This window comes from Artemia sp. Qi Xiang Cuo, chromosome 17 (assembly GCF_049724085.1).
Source record: "Artemia sp. Qi Xiang Cuo chromosome 17, ASM4972408v1, whole genome shotgun sequence".
NCBI classification, from domain to species: domain Eukaryota; kingdom Metazoa; phylum Arthropoda; class Branchiopoda; order Anostraca; family Artemiidae; genus Artemia; species Artemia sp. Qi Xiang Cuo.
In genome coordinates this window covers 27,758,606-27,781,190 of record NC_142810.1, presented here as the reverse complement: position 1 = coordinate 27,781,190, position 22,585 = coordinate 27,758,606, and the positions used below count along the sequence as shown (strand labels likewise).

The 22,585-nt window shown below is 34.4% G+C and overlaps 1 protein-coding gene across 4 annotated transcripts in view; it reads left to right on the top strand.

Annotated features, from left to right (window-relative positions):
- LOC148942068 (ATP-sensitive inward rectifier potassium channel 12-like) overlaps positions 1 to 19,449 on the top strand; it is a 75,527-nt gene extending 56,078 nt beyond the window's left edge. For all 4 annotated transcript variants that reach the window (XM_089103454.1, XM_089103456.1, XM_089103455.1 and 1 more), the window contains exons 5-6: positions 7,753 to 8,134; positions 13,268 to 19,449. In XM_089103454.1, the coding sequence (XP_088959580.1) occupies positions 7,753 to 8,134; positions 13,268 to 13,527 (642 nt within the window). In that variant the 3' untranslated portion in view covers positions 13,528 to 19,449. The remainder of the gene's footprint in view (positions 1 to 7,752; positions 8,135 to 13,267) is intronic.
- Positions 19,450 to 22,585: the final 3,136 nt, after the last annotated feature.

The window sequence follows — 22,585 nt, the reverse complement described above, 5'->3', positions numbered from 1 at the left end:
TTTCATCACTCAGAATCCGACGATTTACTTCTACTGGCGACTCAAAAATATACACAAAACGGCCATTTGAAGATGCGACTTGATGCTTATGGAGAAATTTGATTTGTATTTTATTTCGTATACTATTGGAACAGGTCGTTCTTAAAACACAAAAAAGGCATCGAAATAATTTCGAATAGTTATTATCAGAGGCAACGTTCTAGTATATGACTATAGCTGTATGACAACAATCAAGGGCTGACTAAAATGATAAACTTGCTATCGTTGCCTCGATATTGACTTAATTTTGTATTGTGTTCGTTCTTACATTTTGGGGTAAAAAATAAGGTAAGTCTTATCGACATAAATTACCAGTCATTTGGGGTAAGTCTCATATAAATTTCGGTTATCGTCCACACTAACTTCTTGCCTTTCTACGGCCGATCATCTCATTATTTGAAAATATTTGAGGGTACTACAGATTCCTACTGGGGTATTCTTAGAGAGAGTAAACTCAACAGACCCACAAGAATTTTATTTGGGAGAGGATACAATTCAAGGCGGTGCTTAAATTCAATGAAAGTGCATAATTAGGTAAATTATATGAATCCTAGTCAAAAAGAACCACTTTACGGGCCTTTTGGCTTGCAAAGTCCAACCTCGGTGGCCCTTTGTCACCTGTCTCAGCTTACTTCAGTCTTTTACCCTCGGTATATGTTCCTCGCTTTACTCGGGTCGTATTCGGGTCTTTAGTCCTTTTTTGATTCAATAGACGATACCAGGTTAAACATAATATTAAATAACTTTGGAAAAACCCATCCGCGAAGAAAAAAATTCCCACTGATCCCCTTTAATCGGATTCTCTGTGCATTTGCATCTACATATCTTAGCCTAATGTTGATATGTTACCACGCAAATATATCTTTTGCCAAAACCAAGATTTCTTGGGGGTATTCTGCTCGGTAGGGAACATATAGCTTTCCTTCACTTTGCATATAGGAATGAGATAAATTGCTTTATCAAAGAAAATTGATACCTCGCCCCCTGACCCAACAGTCCAACACACGTATGCAAAATAACCGAGAGTCTGAAATACTCTGTAAGAATCTTATCGAACCTGTGCATGTCACACACACATTGACGTCGAAATTCCTTGAAGGTGTTTAAGTTATGGCCTTTTCTCAAACATTTATGAACAAGAGATTAAAAACAAATAGAAATATCAATTTTTTGAACAAAAATGTTTTCTTGCCCCCTTTCTTTCGCAATACGACACCATTCATATTACGAATATTAATGTGACTTTGAACATTGGAAGCAAAGAATTGCAGACAATGTTTTACTGCCCCTATACTTTTAAGGTTGTATGCCATAACGTGGATTTCCTTAAATGTTCCGAGAGCTGGTCCCTTTGGATTCAAAATTTATATTAAATGGAGAAAAGCAATCATAAAAACCTTGTGAAATAAAAATGTTTTTACTATAAATTAAATAAGAACAACTGCAGACATAAAAAAAAGGACACTTGGCCTCTTGGGGCGGGAATTCACCACCACTCCCCGTGTCACCTTCTCGATGACTCTGCAGATGCATGTCTTGAAATTTCAAACTTCTACTATAACAAAAGGCAAATATTTCCTTTCATTAATATGTCAAGAAGGTACAACTTAGTACTTTGCGAGAATATTAAGCAAACAAAAATTCTGGCACATAATAAAAAAAGATATACTAGGCTCCACAAACATTAACGCCAGAAGAGAGTTTTAAAATGCATCAAAAGTGGAAAGCCAATTTTAGACAGAAACACGATAATTTGTCTCTAGAATATTGACCCCCCCCCACACACACACACACGCATGCAAATACAGATATCATTGGCTGCTTAACACCGCATCCCAAATCGTAAAATCAAATTGGCACCTCCGAACAAGCCCGGTATTGACAAAGATTAAAAACTTTTCAACAAATAAGCTTTTAAACCAATCAATATTTACTAACAAGAAACAAAGCATTTATTATTGAATAGTAGGCTACACGTATTTAAAACCTAAATATATAACAATGGGATCCGACTGTAGAATAAAACTGAAAGAATAAAAAGTGAATAAGTAAACTAAAAATTAAAAAAAAGTCTATAAATAATGAAATAAATGAGGTCTATTTTTTAGATAATTCCAAGTCATAGCTGCAGCAGTAGCTGCAATCTATCTAAATTTTAGGTGTTGAGGTCCCCATCTTCAGATACAAGGATTATTTTTTTTTTTTTTTTTTTTTTTTTGCATGCGTAGTAGGGATGTTCTATTCTTTCACCAAGGCTAGCAGGCTACCACAAGGTCTTAGAGAAATATCTAATGATTCATTTAAAAGCTACTGCTCATACCCATGGGTTTCCGATAAATTTGCTTTTATAGCACTAAAGTAAAATGAAATATTCCACAAAAACCAGATTGTCTCTAAGTATAGAGCAAACAATTTTGGTTACATTTGTAAAGACGATAGCTTAAAAACATTATGGCTGTCATTCGCTCTTTACTAGGTTCCTGCCAACAAAAAGACAAAAGCTGTTTCCTATGTGTTTGCATGAAATCAGTGTTACAATAGAAAATGCAACATAGTAAAGAACGAACGACAGCCCATAGTAAATGGAAGTTTAAAAAGGCGTTTCGAAAAAAAAACTTACTAGTGAAACAAATTCTTCATTGATGCTTCTATAAAAGGAACAATGTGGAGTGAAATACATTTGCGAACCATTTAGCTTCGTTTGCATGGCAGATGGGCCACTCGCGGGGACCGAAGGCCCGAGCTTCCGCCTTAGCAAAGCAAGGGCCATTAAAAATTCGCGAACTGAAAATTCAACAAATAGACAGATAGATAGATTTATTCAACAGTAAACTTAATCTTTGCAAAGATCTATTGCTTAAAAAATTCTATCGATAGCTTCAAAATCATGTGTTAGAAGGGGGCTGCTGTCCCCTCAACCTCCCACTTTTCACGCTAAAGTGATTGCATTTTTATCAGTGCTTCAAGACTGAATACTCCTACATAAGAGAAATTTGAGAAAGTATAAAAAATAACTTTCAAAGTGGGTTGTGAAGTTTTTTTGGGGAGGGGGTTCTGCACCTTTGACTTTGATCAATTTTATCTCTGTTGTTTTTTGCGGCTTTCTAATTCTCACATTCAAAATTCTTCCATTTTTTTCTCTCTAGTCTTTTTTTCTTCTTGTACGTATGAATTGTTTGCTATATATTATATATAAGAAATATATTCTTGACAGTACTTTGGTTGTGTTATTTATGTAGGCTATTTAGTAGTAGTTCTCCCAACTACGATCGAATACTTGGGGAATATTAAATTTTGTAGACTTAAAGTGCTATGGCTTGATTTTGGGACAATTATTTATACTTTTTAATGCTGATTTTGCTCTATGTTGGACTTGATTTTCGGATTATCGGGTTGGATATACTGTTTTGTCCTAGGTAATTGGATGGATGAGTAAGGTATACTACCGGAAGACCTTGTTCAATTACTCATTTATCTCATTTACTACATTAGGAAGACAGTTTTTTTTTGTTTGTTTTTTTTAACCTAATAATTACCTGTAATACATTATATATATATATATATATATATATATATATATATATATATATATATATATATATATATATATATATATATATATATATATATATATATATATATATATATATATATATATATATATATATATATATATATATATATATATATATATATATGCCGCTTATCTTCTAACTGTATTTTTCTTTATTTTCGCTGTCGTATATCTTCTAACAAAATATTCCTTTCTTATTATCTTCATTTTGATTCGTTCTGATCTTCATTGCCACATGTCTTGTAACCACACATTGTTTTTTGTTCTTCGTTTTCGAGTCGTTGTAATTCTCGCTGCCACTTATCTTTTAGCTTCATATTTCTTTGTTCTCCAATTTTACTTTTGAATCGTTGTAATTATTATTTTCGCAAGTATTCTAACTACATATTTCTTTCATCTTTATTTTCGTTTATATTTACTTCAGACGTTTTTCAATACCCTTTGCTTTAGCTGCTCCTATTGGTCTTGTCACTTTTGATGGTCTCGGTTGTTCAACTTCACCCGTACATTTATGTTCCTCAGGTTGTTCTCTGGAACTTATCTAATTTGATGGTCCAGTTCGTTCATTTTGAGCTTACGTTTTCGTCCTTTTTGGTCCTCATTTTGAGCTTACGTTAATTATACATATTATGAAGCTGCTGAAAATACCTTTCAAAATTTACACCAATTATGAATACAAGAATTTACATTTTTCTAAGTTTTTTTCCTATAAATTCTTCTAAAACTGAAAATCTAATTTCCTTGAGTTTTCACTTTTAATCTATAGGCTATAATTGCTAAACTAATCAATCTATCCTGATTCACTGCTTATATCAGATAGTTGTTTATTGGTTTTAGCCTTGTGATCCCTCTCCAAAAGCAACGCTTACTGAAATTGTTAAGCATAGACTATTTAACAATTTCCAAAAAAAATTTCATTTTGAGGTCAGTGCGGGGCCCATTCAAACTCGGGGCCCATTCAAACTCGGGGCCCGATTGAGCTCAATCGTTCCAATCGCATTTTATCTAGCCTTGTGAATGAATGAAGCCTAATAAATTCAGTGCATTAAGGAGTTTCCTTGGCAAATAGATTGCAATGACGGACGTGCTTCAAATAAACAAAAAATCCTTCAGCACTTACGACAGTGCTTTTTGCTTGGATCTGCTACCAGTTGTTTAAACGGGCGATGGCGGGGTTCAATCCATGACTATTTGAGATATTGCGTATGGGCTATCAAAATAATTGTTTTATTGCTGGATGCCACCCCCCCCCCAAAAAAAAAAAATATGGCGGACCTTTTCTCGAAGCAAAAAAAAGTCACTATGTCACTGTCTACCGTTTAAAAAAGACGGGTTTACGGTAAAATAGTAGTATGCAGGTTTTGCTTTGTAAGGCTTGCTGCCAAAGACTTCACTTTTTAACTTTTACATTTAAAGGCTTTAAGAATTAAGATTAGTATCTTTTGGCCTTTGAACAAAGTAACCATTAGACCTTAAGGCAAATTTATGTTGACTCACTCTGACAGCTTTTTTTAAATGAGAATCTGATAAGCCTCCTTGTCATAAATCTTGCCTCTCGAAAACGCAATAATGAAGTTTTGTCGCTACGCACAGATATATAATGATTGAAAAACTATTAAGACTTCCGTCCATTAAAGGCAATACCTGCTGAACACGATTCGTGAAAACAGCTGGAGAGCGTAAAACTTGTGGTTTCTTCATTTTAGTTCACCAGAACCTGAAATCGATTCAAATATTTTTCTCTGGGCTTTTTGTACAAGACTGTAACGACTCGGGGTTGAGGCGTAAGCCATTTTCTCCCATTTGCCTTTCAGAGGTATCTTCCCAACCCTGCCTCCATACCCGGGGAAATGGATAAAATTCCCTTTAAGTTTGGTACATCGGTATCCTGCTCCTGGAAAATTGAATCAAAAAGCAGCAAGCTTAGGTTTTCAGGCTTCAGGCCTGAGTATGCCTTACAGTTAAATGTAGCATATTTACTGTACATATAGTACATTTTCTGTGCTTCCATGCTGACTCTTAAAAATCAGAGGAAATGGATGACGCCATGACACCCCCCCCCCAACAAAAGCGGTCCAAGTCATGAGCTAATCTTGTTTTGCACTCACTGTAAAAAAAATTGTTTGAGATTCAACAATTGTTTGTAATGTTTATCAACAACAAAATTGGAATTTGAACACCTGAAAATCGGCGAATTGAATATTAAAGACCTTATTGGAATTTCCTGATCATTATTGAAATTTTTGATTTGTTTAGGAACAGAAATGTTGTATCCCCATACCAGAATTGAATTTTTAATTTGTTGACAAAAAACATGTTGGATTTTAAGATCCTTGTTGGATCTCCACCTTGTTTGTTGGATTTCCTCTTCTTTTATTGGGTTTCCGTCACTAGCGTTGTTCAATTTCCTAGGCCTACAGTCTAGTATCTAGTGATTACGATTCAGTTTTTCTTTCTTGTTTCTGAAGCATCAATAAATACACAAAAAAAAATATTTGTTTTATAAGAACAGAAAATTACAACAACAAAATTATCCCAGATAATATGACACCTCTTAACGGCTGCACTTTTTTGTGGTGGAAATCAGTAGTTCAACGGCGTAATAGTAGACCGACAGAAGAAACCTGAGTGAGAAATATCTTCCAATCAGGAAAACAGTGTGACACACGGACCTGAAATGAAGATGAAAACAAATCGAGGCACAAATAAAAAGATAGACTTCCCCCCTTTTTTCTACCTCCAGAGCTGAAGGGTTGCAGCAATAATGCCACGGATCCTGTCTTTCCTGAATACCTTTGAATTACTCATCAGATTTGATTTAAACCAATATTCGAGTCAAACTTAAAACGAACTGGAATCACTACGCACAAGACTTAAGCGACTGCCACTACAATGAAATAAAATTTCTAAAAAATTGAGATACAAATTCTAAAGTGAATCTGTAGTCCTAATACTATCAAGATTGTTTCCCTTCGAACTTGTCTTCTAAACAATCATGAAATCCCCTTTTCAGATATAAAACGACAGTCAATCATTGAACTGAGCTAATTGTGCAGAAGTGTTGCCAAATTAAATGAAAAAAGATTAAGCAGCAATCCTAAAATGTTTTATTTTTATACTGTTAAAGGTGTCCTTAAATGGTTAGCTTTTGCTGTACCAATAAATACTGGAATACTGTTTACCAATAAATACTGTTTACCTGTATTTTTTGTTTGTTTCCGGTAAAACGCTAGTTTCTTATAATCCTACAAACATCGGGAAATGTCACCAGTTGTTTTATTTGCACTAGTTTTATCGATGTATGTTAGATAGGATGTGAAATAATAGTTTTTGTTCGCTTAATTTTCAACTTCGGTTTTTACTTCCCTCAGAATATAAGGATTGGATTCCCACCATTAGAAATGTCTGTTCCGCAGATTGTTTAAAACAGGAACTGCTTACTGTATATTGTAGGCGTACTGTCTGTCAGCGACTTACACAACACTAAAATATTGTTCCAAAGGCTTAAGAAATATCAATTCATTTTAACTACAAAGTTTTGAATATTTTTTTTCTCGGAAACATTCTCAAATACTTAGCTGTTAAAACTGATTGATTTATTCAGTTTTCAGAGATGCTTTTTTGCAATCCAGGTTAAAGTGAGCTTCAAAAGCTCAAATTTGAGTCCAACGCGTATATGTGCTACACTTCGAGCCTTACTAAAGTACCTTGCTTTATCTTGCAGCAACCAAATCCTTTTTGTGTAAACAAGCTTGGGCAGTGCCCTCCTAGAAAACGTTTTACCCCGTCATAAAAATCCTGGAAATTGATTGTAAATCTAAATTCCTTCAGAATAAGACGGTTAATTTCATCTCCTCCTTGGCTGGTCGGTTGCCTCCTTTCCTTCAGGAAAAAAAACAAGCCACGACCCATGTAAAAGAGACGTCAAGATGGGTGGCACCTAATGCTTTGGTCACTACTGAGCGTGGAGAAGAGCCTGTCAGTGGAGCCTATTTTTTTTTACCAGTATTCTTAGTAGAGAACCTCTAATGACTATATGAACGAACCAATCTTGTTGTAGGTATAGAGTATCTAAATCATGCTATGAATCAAATTTTATCTGGCTCTTTTTTTATTTATTTTTTCCATTGATTTTCCAGGACCTTCCTGTAGGAGCTGAAAATGGTGACAATTCGATATTTTTTGTCTGGCCAATCACAATTGTACACATCGTCAACTCTGCATCGCCTCTTTACAATTTATCTGCTGCGGATATCTTGAAAGAGAAGTTTGAAATTGTGATAATCCTAGAAGGGACGGTAGAGTCAACAAGCATGACGACACAAGCAAGATCTTCGTATATACCAACCGAGATCTTATGGGGACACAGGTTCCAGAATATGGTCAGTTTTAGGAAGGATACTGCAACGCATAATATTGACTACAGTCTATTTGATTCTACATATGAAGTTGACACTCCGTTGTGTTCTGCTCGAGAATTAGACGAGTTTAAGAGGGCCAAAGAAGAAACCGGGGAAACAGGTTTGTTAGCTTGTTTTTACCGTTTTTCACCTTTTGATATATCTGAAAAGCAGCGCCTGTTATGAAATGGGACTTTCCAGAAATATAACTAATATAACTATACCCTCTTTGACATGTCCCAAGATCAAGAGGTTTTCTTGTCATTTGTTTCACAATTTCACTACAGAAATCTCGAACTGTTTGTTGACCATGTAGATATGGTCGTATTGTCTAATAGGTTCGTTTAGGCCTGAAGCACAGAGGCCGCCTAGATTTGGAGCGTACTCGAAGTTTTTCAAATGGAATCATTTTTCTAGAAATGTTTGAGAATTTTGTAATGATGAATATTTAACTTCGACGAGACTGTACTATAAGTAAGGAGGCATCATTTGTATAGACATTAAATGAAAGATTACCACAATTTAAACCAATCGTTTGGAAAACATTATTAGAGACCCAATCTGAAAATTTTTTTTTTTATAAAGAACCTCAGTTAGGAATCGGCTTATGTGCCTCTGGGGATTCTTAGAATCAGTTTCAGTCGTCTCTTTCCCACCCCCCCCCCCATTTATCATTTAAGCTTCCTCTCCCTTCCTTGGGTGGAGCTCCGCTATTATTGAGAAAAACAAGTTTAAATTATATAAATTAAAACATGGTAGCCTACATCATTCCAAGGATTTGCCAGCTCTGCACTTGATTTTGATCGGTCTACAAAACTTCAAAATTAAAGTATGTTTTTAAATTGTGTAAATTAAAGCATGGCACATCATTCCAGGGGGTTGACAACGCATCACTTGGTTTTGACTTACATCCAAAACTATTTAACAAAAAAGTATATTATGTTTAACTATGTGTTTATTAAAATCATAAAATCATACTTTTTTATTGATCTTATGCAAACAAATCTGTGCAAACAATGAATAGACCCTAAACCCTCCCTGATTTACCAAAACTACGTATAAGATTCGTAGCTAGATTACATTCTTTGACCATCTTGGTTTGATACAAGCTAAACGACGAAACAAATACCCTGTTTGCCTCTGCTATGGCAAGATGGATCTGCATGATAGAGATGTAAAATATAATAGAGGACTAACACTGGACATTTGACATTGAAACTGTTGCACAGGAGAAGGAAAAACCCACTGTAGCTGTTCTTTTAAGAAGGTTTACACGTGCAGTTTTAGATTAAGATGGATTCAGAATGACGATGTTTATTAATCAAAAATTAACTTAGTAAATATACAGTTGTGGATAATGTTGATTCTCGGAGTGAAGCAGATGCACAGGTCTAATCAAAGACTTAAAAAAATATTGTATTATATGTATTTGATATATTTGGCACTAGACACATTAATGGTGTTGTTTTTATCAAACCACGTTTAACTAAATAGACGTAAAACAAATTAAAAAAAACATGTTTGGCTAAATGGCAACCCGATATAATCTGCGTCCAGGAACAAGTGTACCACCTTGTCCTCCCCCCCCTCCAGTTAACTCACTGTGCTTCGCTCGGGCGCCATCTTCGAGTCATAGTATCACGTCATAAAATCACACGCCATACTTTTATATTACTACTACTACTAACAACTCATTGCAGCACGAAGTCGCCTGAGGTCTGCATAACTACGCAGGCTCCTCCTCCGTCTCAATCTATTCAAAGTCCCCCTCCTTACACCCTCCCGAGAAGTTCTCATTTCCTTTAAATCTTTCCTAACGACATCCTCCCCCCCCCCCATTCGAGGACTATCTGCTTTTCATTTAGCCCTATTTGTTGGGCCGACAAGAACGATGTTTGGCAATCGGTCATACTTTTATAGACGTAGATATATATATATATATATATATATATATATATATATATATATATATATATATATATATATATATATATATATATATATATATATATATATATATATATATATATATACTTTGGGAGGGGGATTTTTATAGTCTGTAGCCAATCCGATAGATTCAAGTTTATTGAGTGTAAATTTTAATATTTCTAACTGGATTAGTTTAGGCCATTTTTGGCGTGCGCATAAAACCACAAACACGCATATATTGGCCATTTCAATACAATCTTATAATTAAGAACCATCCATCTCCCCTATTATGGACTTGAACATGCCTCTCCTCCTGATCCTATGCCTGTTGCATATCCCTAATTTCCTTCAAGAAATCCTAATGTATTTGTATGATTGACATTTTGTATTCGGTATTTTGCCCACATCAACTGCGGTAACGCTTCGAGCACTCTATTGTTACACAACTACGCTTTTTATTTGTTGTCATTTTTATAGCGGCTATTATGTAAATAAGTAAATTTGCATATTTTTTCTGAGAAACCAAGATAAGTGTTCTGCTCTTACAGTAGTTTTACACGTGCTAGAGCTTTGTTATTCAAATTTTGTATTCCGGGCTATATAATGACAGTGCCGCATATAAAACCCCACCAGTCTTCATTGTTTCTTTGATGCTCTATTTAACCGGTTTATTTTACTTATGAAACCACGTGATCCATAGAGAAAGGATAAACTATCAATATCTAGAGCTGGACAATAGTAAATTCTTGAGACTTTGCAGATGATTGCGGATCTGAAGTCCCTTATCATGCATGTATGCCAAATGCTTCTTCTCAGTTTTTGAATTCGAGAGCAAAACTGTAAAATTCGGGGAATTGTCGGGGAAATAAGACTAAATTTTAGTGTCGAAATTGGAGACAGAATCAAGTATATCATTTTTTTTTTGTATATGCAAGAGACATCTGTCTTTAGCTCTGATAGAACCTTTGTTAGGCTAAAAACTCAGTTTTTCTTTTGTTGTCCGTTAATAAACGAGTGGTGGGTGTGTTGGTTAATAGCTGGTTTTGCGTTTAGTTTAAATTATTAAAAGAGGTATGCTATTGTATTAGACATAATTTTTTTGTATTGTATTATAGTAAAAACAACATACATGACTTAATTTCGTTTTTGTAAATCTTTTGCCGTAATGAGATTATTCTGTAAAATTAAGGAGCAGAAATTTAGAGGCCGTTTTCCCGAGGACTTAGAGTTGAACTCGACTTCCACGTGGATTTATTTTTTCGCGCTGGATTTGCTCGCTGGATGTATGTTTTTGCGTAAATCCTCCTCGAATGCATCTAAAGTTGAACTCGAAGTTGAGCTCAAATCCATCGTTTGTTCAACTCTGTGTTATTAGTAGAGTAGAACGTCAACCTGCATCGAATTCTAAGTTGAAAATCCATCTCTAAGTTGAACAAAAGATGGATTTTATATTATCTTTCGTTGTGTTCATGAGGATTTTAGTTGAACCTGAGTTCAACCCGAGTCCTCGTGAAAACAGCCTCTTAGTCTTATGAAAAGTAATGCCTCACCTTAAATCCAGTTAGGCACTAGTGGTTGCCAAATCTCATCATTTTGATAAGCAAGCGCTATCTATAAAACAAGATGATTTATTCAACTCTCCCTTTGGGATCATCTGCACGTGCTGCCTTCTTGGAAGCTGGAAAGAGTTTTGAGAATAAGGGCCCTGGTACGATATCAAATATTTTAGCTACCTTATTCCTGGGTTTTTAAAATTTATGTTTAAAACAGAAAGTGATTGTCAAGATTTAGCACAAACGAAGTAATAGTAAGAGAGGAGAAACGGACGAAACTGAGCAAAAAATTTGATAAGTAACATAGGAAAAAAAGAGCGAAAAAACTACCTCCTTTTTTGATCCAAATACAAATGCGCACTTACATAAACAATAGCTCAAAACAAAGACCCTATCCACAGGCCAGGATGGGCAAGATAGTGAATAATAAGTGCAAATTTCAAACAGAAGAAACTTATAGTATAAATACATAAGAATATTCAATTTAAAAATAACATCAGCCTATACGAAATTGAGCTGTTTACTAATTTGATTATATTTCGTTAAATTGAGAATCTGAATCATAGTAATGTATGCCCCTGTAGAACCGACTGATGGACACAGTAGTGATTCAGATGAATTTAACTTACAGTTGCAGGGCCTACAGGACCAAATAGACAGGATCGCAGATAGAAATATGGTATTTTTATTAGAAGATTCTAATGCTCAAGTCGGTAGAAATAGGGATAGATGGTATCCTAGCCTAGGTAACTTTGGTATAGGAAAGGAAAATAGTAATGGTTACAGACTGTTGTACTTTTGTATGTATAACAATCTAATTATGACCAATACAGTATTTGGTCATAAAATTGCTGATAAGTTAAGATGGCATTCACATAATGATAAAACAGCTAAACTTATTGATTAAGTTATTGTAAACTGAAGACTGGCAAGATCAATATAAGATACTGGGGTATATAGTAGTGTGTTTAGTGATGTTAAAAGTAAACGCACCATCTAGTAGTGTTTAGGGTTAGTTTAAAGCTGAAATTTAGGAAGGGTAACTAGCTTCTAGGAAGCTGTGACGTTGGTAGAGTCCAGGTTGAGAATTTGAGAAAAAATTTCCAGGAACAGTTGAAAATGTACTACACTAGAGAGTTTAAAATTTGACAATGTAGAAGATGGATGGAATAATTTGGGGAAAATAGTTTGTTAAGTCGTTGATGGTGTCTTAGGGAAGAAAGTTAGAAACGTAGCTAAGACTTTTAGTAATAATACTTTATGTTTAATGGAGAGGAGGGGGGGGGGGGGCTTGCACAAGAATAATTTGTCTGATAGATCATATGAAAATAAAAGGAATGTAACGAAACTGGAGAGAGCATTAAAATATGAATTAAGGAGGTGTGAATTGGAGGCCATTGATATAATTGCTGAAGCTCCGGAAAATGCAGTCAGATGGCATGATTGTAAAATATTGTACTGGCACGCCAATAAATTGAGCGGGAATAGTCAGTCTGGACTTGTCCCAGTTAAAGATAGGAATGGGATCGAAGCTAGTGGCAAGAAAAGAGTTAAAGAGAGATTGGTAGTTTATATATATATATATATATATATATATATATATATATATATATATATATATATATATATATATATATATATATATATATATATATATATATATATATATATATATATATGTTTGCTTATTTGTCTTTTTGTTATTATAATGTTCCAATTTAATATCAGTTTCTACTACATAGTTTGTGAGTTATACTAATCTCTTTTTTCAGTCATCCAGTTTCCACCAGATCAGATCCTCCCTGGACTTGGTGCTTACTCTCCTCTTACACCCTCTTCAAACGGTTCTCAGTTCTACAATGTCTACACTACTTTCAATAGCCTTGGGCCTTTTGACCGAAACACGCGATTCCCTGTTGGAGCAGCAGATGTTTTTGGACCTCTTTTACTGCCACCATTGAACGCACCCGAAAGGCCTCAAAGTAGAGACGGGAGAGATGGAGACGTGACAAAGAAGCTACTTGAAGCTTAACACTCGCCATCATTAGCATTCTTGAGGGATAATCATTTTTAAGTGCCAGCTAGAAAAATAAGTCTGTGATGTCTATTAAGAGCCTTATTACAAATTTCTCGGTGCCAAAAAGTGCGAAAGAGACAAAGAATTTAATTATTCTGTTGATTCAGAATATATAGCCTCTATCATTTTTATCTGAATTTCCGGTCAAACTTTGTCAATAATATTTACTAATTATTGTTTAGTCGAGCCCATTCAGTATAATTTGTTCAGGAGCAAAATTATTGTAGCGTAAAATGTTCTAGCTATAGAGTAACTATTTTAAAATACACAGAGTCTGTTCGGAGCTTCGACTTCAGCTGCACTACAGTCAACGTTAATCGTTTTACGCTCTGTAGTGACAGATGCTCTGATCGTCTTACCCTCGAACTATAGTTGGCTCTTCGTAACTCAACTGAGTTGAGTTTGTGCTTAGTCACCTAAAGATGTTGGGAGTTTCATTATAAATTTAAAATTGTTGGTATTTGTTATAGTCACCCCACTCAAGAAGTGAAGTTAGGTTAATCCTGATGAAACATACAAAAGTATGATGAAAATAGTATACTTTAGTAATAAAATTATGGAAACTACAACAGATAATTATGGAAATCAGCCCTCCCCCCCCCCCAGAACACATTATATTAAATTGTTTCTAACCTAACCTACATACCCACTAAAATATATAATTAAAATAAGCCTACATTTTAGTGCATAAACACTCTCTTACGCTAAGCTGTAATAAACTACAGAAAGAAACCGGTTCTGTCAGACCAAGAACTTGAGCGTGGTGGCTATAACAGATAAGTACCCAATTTTTTTTTTTACAAAGTGGTCTTAGGGTATTAGAAAGACCACCTTTCAAAGACCACTCTTTTAAGTTCCTCTGACAACTTTTGTAATTGGTATAACGATCTTTATACAATTTGCCGTACTGACAAAGAGAAGAAATAATGACGTTCAGACCTCGTAAGAAATGTGATTCAGGGTCTGAACGCACTCATTATTTTAACTATTAGGTGTTAGACGATAAAGATTGTGGTAGTTGCTAGCAAAGATGGGTAAAATTGCTTTGTTATCGTGTTTTCTATAGGAATATATGAAAATTGCAAGTTGTTTTAATTTGAGAAATATTAACCTGCCAACAGCACACTTTCAGATCAAACTGGCCATTTCAGGTTACGATCTCGCGATAGACAAGAAAAATGATTCAACAATGTAAAAATAATTATTATTACGATCCTATTCTCAGATATTTTTTAATTTTTGCAGATGTTATTGTTATTTACTTAACTAACAAAGGTTTGGTATCTCAATTACATAAAAGAAGCTGAACGGAATTGGTTCCAATGTTGCTTTGAATTTGCTTTGAAAATACCTATTTTAGGTTTCTAATAACCATAGAGGTAATACATTTATACAGAAAGTGAATACTTTCTTATTCTCACTGGTTGGTTTAGGATACGAGCTTAGCGTTTCTGATACCGAAGGAATTTTTTCCGGCTGATAGATTTAATATTTATAAAACTAGATAAGTATCGATCGCCAAAATACTACGGTGTCTGGAACGACCAAATAAACTCTATTTCAATTCATTCCCGTTAGGCAGATTAGTCGTTTTCCCACATATTAGCCCTTTTCCTCACAATCGTAACCAGGAACGTCCCCGGGGGGGGGGGCACCCGCCATATCTTTTTTGACATTCGGTAAAATTTTCGCTGAAGGCGAAAATTTCGACAGAAAGTTTAAAAAATCAGCCAAAATTCTTGATTTCTGCAGAAAATTCGTCATAAATCAGGTTGCGATTCGGTAAAACTAACGAAGATTGCCCCCCCCCTCCCAAATGAAATGAGTCTCGGGGTGCTCCTGATTATAACTACTTACATAAGTTTCATTTTCAGTTTTATCTTAGTTAAATTTTAAGCGTAAAACCTTATAGGCCTTTGTTGCACGAACAATTAATTTCTTGTATTTTTTGTCTTTAATATGTAAAATTTGATTTTAAGAAAATTGGTGTTTTTAATGGTTATATTGAAATAAGAGTTCTCGTCCTGACGAGTTTGTAAAGGGTACTGATCTCATACAAGACCAGGTGAGTCCCATAAGTCCCTGCCCTTTGGCCAGGGATTAATTTCTATTTAATATCTCTTCGACAATGAACGCAATATCAGCCACACTATGGATGGGAAATTTCAATATAACTAAACTATTAGAGGAATATACCCCAAATTAAATTTTATATATCATAAGCCTTTCCATTATGCCATATCTTCAGTGGGTGTTTGTGATCTTTGATGATTCATTTTGCGCCTTGGTCAACGTGTCTTTAAATTTAGAACTGTGATGAGAATATGTGCCTTATATTACGTTTTATAGTTATTAGTGTAACTATAAATTGCTCAAACAGCTTCTTCTTTTTTTTAGGCGTGTCGGTGCCTTGGATTTCTTAATTTTGAATTAAAAATAAAATTAAGTGTAAGCCTCTCCTTACTTGACTAATGTCTGAAGCCTGTATATAGTAGCAAAATGATTAAATAGGAACAGTTTTTCAAAATGTATTTTCTATATCATTAGGATTAACTCCCTCCGCCCAGGAATACAAATATACAGTAAATTTTCTTGGTATATTTATCAAAATAGCAGATTAAAGGTTTATTATATGGTAGCCATGGAAATTAACTAAAAATTGTGATATTTTAATGGGACCAAGGCAGACGCCACAACCCTTATTTAAATGCATGAGTTATTACCCCCCCCCCCCTTTTTTCCGATCGGTTACATATTTTGTTATATCTGCACTGTTTATAGTGTTATTTTGTTACGTCTTAAATAACTAAGGTAGATGAGAGCATTACTAGGTGATACGATCAGATTATTTATTGTTTTATTTAAAAATATTGGTACTTGGGCATTATATGGGCCTTTCTAAAAAGTCAAGTTTGATTAATGCTAATGAAATAAAATATAATAGGATGAAAATATAATAGTTTATAAACAAATTTGGGCTATATATTTGCACATTAGGGGGGTGGAGGGGGGTGTTGGTAAAGAATAGTATACATTAAATATGTAACCTAACCTAGGTACTTTCCCCCCCCCCCCCTAAACCCCCAAAAACAACAGTTTAGATACCGCATACGCAATGAAAACCACGCTATGTATTTCATTACTGTATAACAGTCTCTTGAATTAACCCGTCAAAAACGGGTTTTTCGTGACTGGTTTCCTTGTAAAGGCCCATATAGTGCCCAAGTACCAAAATATTATTGATTGACTAAAGTTAGTATCTAAAGTACGGACCAGATCCGAATTGCGATGATCTCCAATCCGTTCTGATCAGCGCTGCCAACGCTTTAAAATAATTTCTGACTAAAACTGTATTTCAAACGATTAATTTGTACCATTAGAGGAGCAGGTTAAAAATTTGTGATAATAAGAAGACAATTTTCGATCAACTAAAGCTTAAACAGATATCCAAGTAAGAAAGTAGTAAGTAAAACCAAAAGGTGCAGGAAAATTTGTATTACACCAAAAAATTTCCAAATGTGTCGGATTGTGCCAGGATTTCTGAATTGTACCAAAAACGGTACAATTGTATCGCGTCGGCAGCGCTGAACACAAGCAGTCACATCCCTGAGTTGTTGGGTTTTTCTTTTTACATCGAAGTGGCGCCTATTCTATTCTTTTTATTGTGCTTTTTTTTCTTTTTTCTTTTTTTTATTGCGCCCTTAGTCGCTAAATATTTGATACCTCTTACAGTGAATGGTAGTTGATTTTAGTTTCCTAAAATTACTGTAACTTTAGTTGAATTTAACGCCGACCTGGCGAGTATCTTTTGAACTAAAATTTTCGCCTAAATTTTAGGTTGCTTTTCCATATTAAAGCAATTTAATCACCTAAATTAGAACTAATTCATTATGGTGTTAATTTAAACTGCAATTTCAATTAAGTATTGATTTACAAGACAATTATTAATTCCATGCTTAAAAACAAAGCCATTAAATGTAAGAACTTTGAAGTACCTATTTCAAAATTTATGAGAATTTCAGTGCATGAGCTACCAAGTAGGTCAGAATATCTTAGAAAACGACTAATTGATTTTTTTTTATTAAAAACAATGCTAAAATTGGTCCCATTTTTCCCCGCTTTTGTTTAGCAAGAAATGGACAAACTGATGGATCAACTCATCGATTGATTATTTATTAATTTATGATTTATTGATGAATGATTAAATTGAGATCATTTATGTTTTTTAGATTGTTCAGTAACATTGATGATTAATTAGTTAACTGATTGATTACGTCGAATAGTTCTAGAAAAACGAAAAGTATTAATATTGTAATCACTTTTAGACGATTTTGCCTAGAATCCCTAAACATAAATTAATTTTTGGGCATAGTACTGATGTAAAATAGCCTCTTTTTTAAATCACAAGGATTATTTACTTAGCTCATTTACGAAACCGCTAAAAGTCAAATACCCTCTCCCTCCCAAACAGTAAAGTGTTTATATACTTTGCTTGATGGGATTGGTGACCACTTGGGATAAATACATTCCTTTTTTCACTTTTTTTTTACTGTAATAGTATTTTTCAAGTGTCTTTAACTTTGAAGATAAACGGCAGTTGAAAAGTCGTCAAACTCCACGATTTTATAGGTAAGCGAAAAAAAAAAAGTTAAAAAAATGACATCTTAGTTATTTGGCTCTTTCCACGGGTGTAGTGTTTTTTTTAAGAAAGGGCTGATAAAATAATTTTCAGTCTATTTTATAATTGAACAAAAAGACACAAAGTGCAATGGAAAAATTAAAATCTTGAGAACCGGCTTGTTCTGGTTTGGTAAGAAAAACAATCTCATGATGCCTATTGAATGACCATACGGCTTCATTAATTCAAGTTGCATTGTGGTACCTTTTGGGCTAGACTTAAGACTTCCAGAGTTCATCTGTTTAAATTCGACACTGTCAATCGAAGGTTCTAATCTGATCTTCTGTATATTGTTTGGTCCTTGAGATGGATTAAAGTTTGCTGTTTTTTCTCAAATACATATTCGGAAACCAGAGCTTGTAATGTTTTGTAGTCATTTCGAAGGCCCAGAAAAGCTTTTCTCTTTAAAACCTTCGTTCAATTGAATAATAATAACAACTCAAAACTCTTTTTTGATCGTTTGTTCTGTGCAATTTTGATCGTCTAGAGCAGTGGTTCTCAAACTAATTTAGACACTGTATCCCTTTTTACCCACAATATATTTTGGGTACCCCTTCTTAGTTACCAGTACTAAGTAAACTACAGCTAAAATATAAATGAAATTGCCAGTTCTAGAGTTAAGGGGGTTTTTTTTTTTTTTTTTTTTTTTTTTTGGCCGGCCGCGTACCCCCTAAAAATTGTTTCTTACCCCCAAGGGGTACGCGTACCACAGTTTGAGAATCACTGGTCTAGAGTACTACCTTTCAAAGCGCTCTTGACGCGCAGCAGTATTGAATAATTACGGTACATGCATGTCCGTGTGGACTTTTCAGTGGATTTGTGTTTATGTGTGAACGTATATCAATGGTAATAAATATCCACATACACATTATTGATGCTACGTTTTACGACGATAACCTAAGACGAAGGGGGATAAAGAAATGAAAAGGAGTCAATGCTTCACCATATGTTCTTTAGTATAAGCCGAATTTATCTACCTGTATGTTCTTTTGTTTAGCTTGATTTTGCGTATGTGAATGTGTGCATTGTTTGTTGTTGTTTTTTTACGTGTAAATAGTCACTTGTGTCCTACGTATTATAATAAAATAATGCAATAGCAAGATTTTGTTGGTTTTATTTTTGTATAGGATGTTACTCTGTTGCAAAGTAGAACAAGTAATTGTTGATTGTTCGTGTAAATAAACTAAGCATTAATTTTACAGAGGAATTTACTCAAATCGATTTAGTACATCAAGCTTCTAAACTGTCACTGTGATATTATTTAAAATTATTGAACTTGAATTTTATTTTTCTCTTATTGAAGGTTTTTTCTACATTAAAGAGGTTTCTGCGTTGGGAGAGACCTCTCAAACCTTTTCCCCGTCGAGATCACTTAAAATCTTATCGTACGATCTAGCACCTTCATTAGAATACTTAACATGATTCTAGCTGAAATTTTACTGTATTTACGTACTGCATTAGGTAAATGTAGAGAAGTCTCCTAAATTCTTCTTGAAATCAGCTCTAGGATTCTTCTCACGCCTAAATAGGTGATTGAACCCCTGGTAAAAAAACCCTGCACTTTAAAAATTAGTTTAGTTATTTCTGAGACCTCGGGGAATAAACTTCGTTGCTTAGAGTACACAATCTTTTTTCTTATGATGCCCACAACTAACAATCATGCATTGGGGGTAAACTATAAAGTTATCCATTATTCACAATAACATTTGGCACCTAGAGCACCAGTAACAAATACTAGAATTCACTGTAGCTTGATATCTATGATTCTAAATCGAACAAAGGGAGGGGCTAAGGAAAAGGTTTTATTAGCTATTCAATAGCGAAAAAGTAGTAATTTGCAATTAATTTTTCCTTATTTGGAGAAATAACCATCATCTCTCGGCACAGACTTGTTTAAAAAACCTTTCAAACCGTAAAAAGAGACTTCTATTTATCTTTAAAAATGATTTGCTTCTTTAAATGCACTGTGTTAGGAATGCAAAAATAGGCAAATTATACGAAAAATAAAAATTATATGAGTTAGTTGGAAATTTTGATGTTTGTAAGGTCCTCGGGCCTGACACCTTCTTCTCATTCATCTGCCTGAGCCTGCCTTCAAACCACATTTTAAGTTTTTAATGTGGCCAAAAATTGTCCTGTACATCATAGACATAGAACAGAAATTCTCTTAGTAGTTGACAACCCAAAAACTTTAAAACTGCCCATGCGTCATATACATATATTAGTATAAATCAATGATTAGTTACGATCAAGAGCCTTACAGAAAGATTCAATATAAAAAATGATGTTGAGATGAGCAGTTTTTTCTTAGTTGGGCCATATGGACACAAGTAGTAGATGCACTACTTTAATTTTTGGTGTAGAGTGACAATAGAACAGTTTCTTAAATAGTATCAAATTTACATATATATTATCAAGAGAGCGTTAGAACACCAACATTCCATGAATAAAATGGAAAGCAATTTGAAAGATAAACTCCGAATTTACAGCTCCATAACAGGTCAGTTGATAGGATATGGCCTTCAGCACAGCATCAGCTCATTATTGGGACATATTCTGGCAACAACTGGGCATATTTTGCAACCTTCTCCAGGGTTAAAGGCGATAGAGTGCTTAAATGGTAGGTGAGAGAACTAGGAGAATGTTCAATTGACTGCTGGACAACAAGAGTTTAATGATATTCCCCATACAGTGAGTGTTTAGTGCAGCTTTGTTTTGTAAAAATATTTGCCTCAGAAGCTCCTTTAAAATGGCCAGTGAAAAAAAAGATAATAAATACAGTGAGAGAATTAAAAAATACAATGTTACTTTTTATGATTTATGGTCCCTCTGAAAAATTCGATTTTGTGACACACCTGCAGCTGTAACCTGCACCGAAAGTTTTTCATATTCATTTATTAACTGAACCAGTGAATGACTCATTATCAGTGACTGACTGAGATTGATTTTTATTTGCGCTTATTGACTGATCGTCTATTGATTTGTGATATTGCTGAGACTTTTCTTAGAGAACGATCTAAACTTGCTTTAAAAATATGAATCTTTTCTTATATTCCCATGGTTTTGCCTTATTTCAATGTGTTCTTCAATAAAAAAAATTTATAACAAATACCACAATTTAATTCAGCAGATAGATAAAGGTGAATTTCGGCTATCAAATGCTACCGAAATTGTAGTCTTACGTTGAGACGTAAAATCATACGACTACAGAACAATAACATGCTATAACTTGGACAGAGACCATAAACCTTGAGGAACATGTTTGATGCTGTCTTTTATAGTCTATTAGTGTTCAGACGCTGAGCTACCTCTTAAATAATGTTACAGTATACAAAATCCCCCTTAATAAATATTACCGTACTTAAGAAATATTTTCAATATGGTCTTTGATGGTTAAGTTTCACTCATGTAACATGTGGCTATTTGTGAATGACCTATTAAAATTGAATAGCAATAAGGAACTCGAGTGTTGAAATATAGGAACAATAAGGAACTTGAGAGGAACAAAAGACAGCATTACTTAAGAGACATTTTCGATGTGGTCTTGCATTCAAAACACAGTAAAGAGAATATACAGTAGCGACAAAGACTATACTCTCCATTAAAAATATGTGACACAGATCTGAAACCACACAAGATTTATGCTTCGCTCACGCGCGATTCCGATGCGTACATCACGATGAGCTTATGGAAACTGAACTAGGCTGTGACGACACGGCTCAGAGTCTATACGTGTGGTATCAAATGTTTTTCATGTTTGGAAAAAGAAGTCGCTACGCTACTGGTGTATCCTTAAACTGTGGTTCATAAGCAGTATTCAGATGCTGCACTTTCTCTTGGATTAAATCTAAAACCTTTCTTTACGCAAGTCGGTATGGTCTTTGGACCAAAGAGAGTGGGTAACTTATGAGAAAGGAAACGGGCGCTAGTATCAGCAAAAAAAGCTATCAACACCATCTAGCGCTTGGCTACACTTGGCATTTTTTCAAACTTCGTAATCTTTTTTGTCAGTAACTGAGATTAGACACACATTACTACCCTAATTTTACCATTTACACTACTTCAATTAATTACTCTTATTATTACATTGGAAAAAATGTCAAGTGTCGCCAGACGCTGCGCTAGGTGATAGTGATAGTTTTTTCGTTAATACTAGCGCCAGTTCCCATTCTATTTGCTTTGGTCCCTGTCCTTTGAAATAGGCGCTAAATTTTAAATTGGAGTAACATGGTTATTTAAGCAAACTTGAAATCGGCTTCTGAAATCGCCTGTTGTAAATTAATTATATTATAAGCAGAGGAAACTAAAACAAATGCTGAAGTTAATTTAACTTGG